The 4009-nt window shown below is 43.5% G+C and overlaps 1 protein-coding gene across 1 annotated transcript in view; it reads right to left on the reverse strand.

Annotated features, from left to right (window-relative positions):
* The window catches only part of Syne1 (spectrin repeat containing nuclear envelope protein 1), a 564055-nt gene that overhangs the window by 169823 nt on the left and 390223 nt on the right, over positions 1–4009 (reverse strand). Inside the window, 2 exon segments of the mRNA XM_023706255.1 lie at positions 1156–1296; positions 2328–2522. Coding sequence (XP_023562023.1) covers positions 1156–1296; positions 2328–2522 — 336 coding nt within the window.

The following is a 4009-nucleotide window of genomic DNA, read 5'->3' on the forward strand; positions in this document are numbered from 1 at the left end:
TCTCTCTCTCTCTCTCTCTCTCTCTCTCTCTCTCTCTCTTTTTTTCTTTCTTTCCTCTCTATTTAGTATAGGGTCTATGGGTCTGCAGAGTCTCACTATATAGACCAGACTCATAGTGATTATCTTGTTTTCAGCTGCCCAAGCTCTGGGATTTACAGACATGCACCACTACACCTGGACTCTGGCCAGCTTAAGCCACCCTGGGGGTGCAGCTGGTGTGGTATGTGGTGCCAGGGATTGAACCACAGTCCTGGTGCTTGCCTAAGCAGACGCTTTAGTCCACTGAGCTATCTCACTGGCTCCTGGTTCTGCTTTAAAAGTAATATGCCTGCTATGTAGTACAGCTTATAAAGCATTTTCTGTTTAATGCTTCTTCCTTAATAACACATTTTAATTCCTTTGAACATTTGTATCTTTTTATAAGAAAGTAATTAAAGCCTTTATTGTTGTTTTGGCTTAAAATATAGAGAAACACCATAAAAGTTCTTGCAATTATAGAAACATCTTTTAGGCTTCTGCCCAATATTTCTTATAAAGTTATAAGAATTACAGAATAATATATGTTTAATATAAAGTATGCTAAAAGACATCTAATATCAAAACATCTCTTCATTTTATGGGAAATAAAATTTAAGTCTATCAAAAAAATTAGAAAACTGAAATCGCTAAACATTCCAGTACACATATCAGCATGCATCTCTTAAATTAGTTCACAATTAATAAGTTAAAAAATACATAATGGAGATTTTCCAAATCCAAAACCTGAACTGGGAAATGATGACAGTATGTTCAGCACACAATCATGTTATCTTATAGCCATGACAGAGCCCTTAGGATGCAGGGCCTCATGGCACATGAACGCTAGAAGCAAAATCATAGTGCCTTGCAAGAGACCTTCGCTGGCTGCAATCTCCAGAACCTCATTTCTGCCCACCTCACAGTCAGCACCCCAGGTGAGGAGACCCCCCCGCCCAGTGAGCCAGCGGTCTCACAAAACCCTCATGGCCTGCACTACTATGACACCTAATGACATGGCGTTGGAACCAAGTGCAAGGTCGCTTGGACTTCCCACTCCCAGCCTCATAAGGCCAGAGGATGGCATCATCAATCTGATCGGAGCTCACAGGGAATAGAATGCAAGGGAGGAAGAGGTACCTGGTGAACAGAAGCCTCTGTGTTAGCCACAGGTGAAGGGGAGCGACAGGCAGGTGGAGAGGAAATCTCACTGTTGGTTCCCTCTTCCCCAGATTCCTCAGTAACAGGTGACAGCAAGGTGTGACAGCGACCGGCAGTCATCTGCCACAGAAAATGCAACCCAAGAGACATAACAATGAATTAGCTGTGTTAACAAAAGAGATGGCCACGCACAGGCCAAACAAATATTATGTAACAAAGATTAGAATGACTGAGGCCCTAATTCACATATTGATCCCATGTCAGTACTTGAAATTTTTGTCATTTGGTGAATACAATGTTGGGGACTACTTATGAAACCATTAGGAATGAGGGAATGCATGCAAAACATTCAAGGGTTTTTGCTGATTTTTTTTTAAAAAACTTTCTTATTTTTGCTAAGTGTATCTTTCTAAATGTCTTAGAAATATGAATCACACAACTAGGAAGGGGTTATCAAATAAAGTTGGACTGTTGGGGACATCTCAAATTGTAAATCTCCTAGGGAGATAAGTGCACAAATATAACTATAGTCAAGTGGGCCAAGGTCCAGTTACATGTCACTCAAGGCATGCAAATGTGGAGGGAAATACGCAGCTCTGGACAATGCAGTGACCAAAAGACTCAGTGCACTCTAGATCCAAGGTGTGCTGGGGAAGAGCGGTGCACAGAACATTAAAGGAGCTTATGTATTTTATATCCAGTGCTAAAATACAAATTTTCGGTTTTCTTATCTTTTATTTTGCATTTCATCAAACATTTCTGCAAGAACGCACATGCACATTCTGTAGGTAGCTGATTGCCTGGGAAAATGCAATCCTATTATCTCTCAGAAAAGTAGAGCACTGTGCAAAGGTTTTATTTCTCTTTATATTTTGTAAAGCTCAGAGCCTCTCTGTCTTATTGCTGAATTATAAACAAATGCAGGGCGAATCTAGGATAGGTTAGGTAAATGGGCAGTCCCAAGCAAATAGTTTCATTTTTAACTGTCACCGTTTACTAACTGTCTCAGCCCAAATGTAGTCAGAAGTAGTTAAAGATCAAGCCCTCAAATGCTAACGCTAACCCTGAAATAAGCCTCAGCGGGGGCGCCGGCGGCCTCTGAGACACTCGGGTCCAGGCAGCAACGCCGGCGGGAGCTGACTGATCCTTACCATGACCACAGAGGGGTGGGCCGAGGGTGTGGGGAGGAGCTCTCCGTCCAGGTCCTCAGTGCCTTCCGCCAGCCCCTCGACCTCTGTCACCGTCAGCAGCATGGTGGCGTGCTTGGCTTTCATCGTCAGCATCTTGCACTTGGAATTCAAGGAGGCTATCTGCTCCTGGTAGCCCTTGATTTTCTGCGCCAGCTCCTGAGAAAACATTTCCCCCCTGGGTGTCAGACTGCATCAAAAGGAAACAGAAGTAGTAGCGTTCATCTTCCTGCGGCGCCGGCCAATGAGAGGGCAGAGCCAAGCCGGCGGGAGGCAGGATGTGGACTGTGGCGGCGGCGAGAGCCAGCCCGCATCTCAGGCAGAGCCAGCCCACGGCGCTGCAGTCCAGCCGGGCTGAAAAGTGCCAGAAGGCCTGGTCGGGGCAAAAGCAGAAATAAGGTGTGGCGGGTGAACGACTTTTCACCGTGGGAGACGCTACAGCGGAATCGTGAAAGTCCTGCGTTAAGAACTGACAACTTTCTTTAAAACGCCTAAAGCATCTGAAATGTACCAGATGGTTTGTGCCATGGAAATTAGGTCATGTGATAACTAAAACTACAGAAAAAATGCAGCGCTCAGCTCTTGTCCTACACTGAGTATGGTCACAGAGATGACAGTCAATTGCCATTGGAAGGATCACAGAGTCAACTGCTTGCCTGTGCCTGTGAGCATGTGAGCTCTTTGTACATATGAAAACTTAATTTCTATGCAAACTGCTCCCAAATAAAATTTTGTGTATTCAACAATTTTTTTTTCTGTTGTACTCAGCCCTGCAGCAAATATTTCTGATGCTTCAAACAATAGCTCTGAAATGCCTTTCAAACCTAATGGCTTTTAAAGCCCCCCAGCTTTTTCTTGATACTAGGAATCGAACTCAGGACCTTGTACTTGGCAAGCAGGCACTTATGCCACTAAAGTATATCCCCAGCCCCTTTAATGGCTTTTACTTTTATTTATTTTTGGGAAAAAAAATAGCTAGGAATAAAGACTTTAAAATGTTTACTAAGGGCTGGCCAAATAGCTCAGTGGATTAAAGCACCTGCAAGCAGGTGCAGGGGCCAGGGGTTGCATCCCTGGGCCTGCTGTATGGGCCCCGCACCCCGGGACATGCTGAGACAGCAATTGAGACTGGGCATGGTAGTGCATGCCTGTAATCCCAGCTCTTGGAAGGCTGTAAACAGGCAGATCACTAGGAGTCTGATCTAGTAGTGAGACCCTGAACACCCTGTAGACCCTTCCCTAAAATACAACTGCTCCTAGCTCTTAAAATGGTAACTATAGATCCATCTAGGAGTATGATTATCTCACAATTTTATAGATAAACATCTGGGTGTGGTGGTGCATTCCTGTAATCCTAGCATTTGGGAAGCTTAGGCAGGAGGATCATTGTGAATCTGAGGTCAGCCTGGGCTACAGAATGAGCTCAAGGCCAGCCTGAACTACATAGTGAGACTTTCTCTTAAAACTTTAAAAAAATAAATACTATATTTATACTTGATTGTGTGTAAAGAACTATAAATATTAAGTGCCAAATTAATATTTTCTTGCATCTTTTTAAAAGACAAAAACCATATATTCCAAAAGCTTATTCTTTTTGCATTACCCCTTTGTTTGACCCTTTTGCTTGAGACTATGTCATTTGGGTT

Source organism: Octodon degus, unplaced genomic scaffold (genome assembly GCF_000260255.1).
Source record: "Octodon degus isolate 3935 unplaced genomic scaffold, OctDeg1.0 scaffold00246, whole genome shotgun sequence".
NCBI classification, from domain to species: Eukaryota; Metazoa; Chordata; class Mammalia; order Rodentia; family Octodontidae; genus Octodon; species Octodon degus.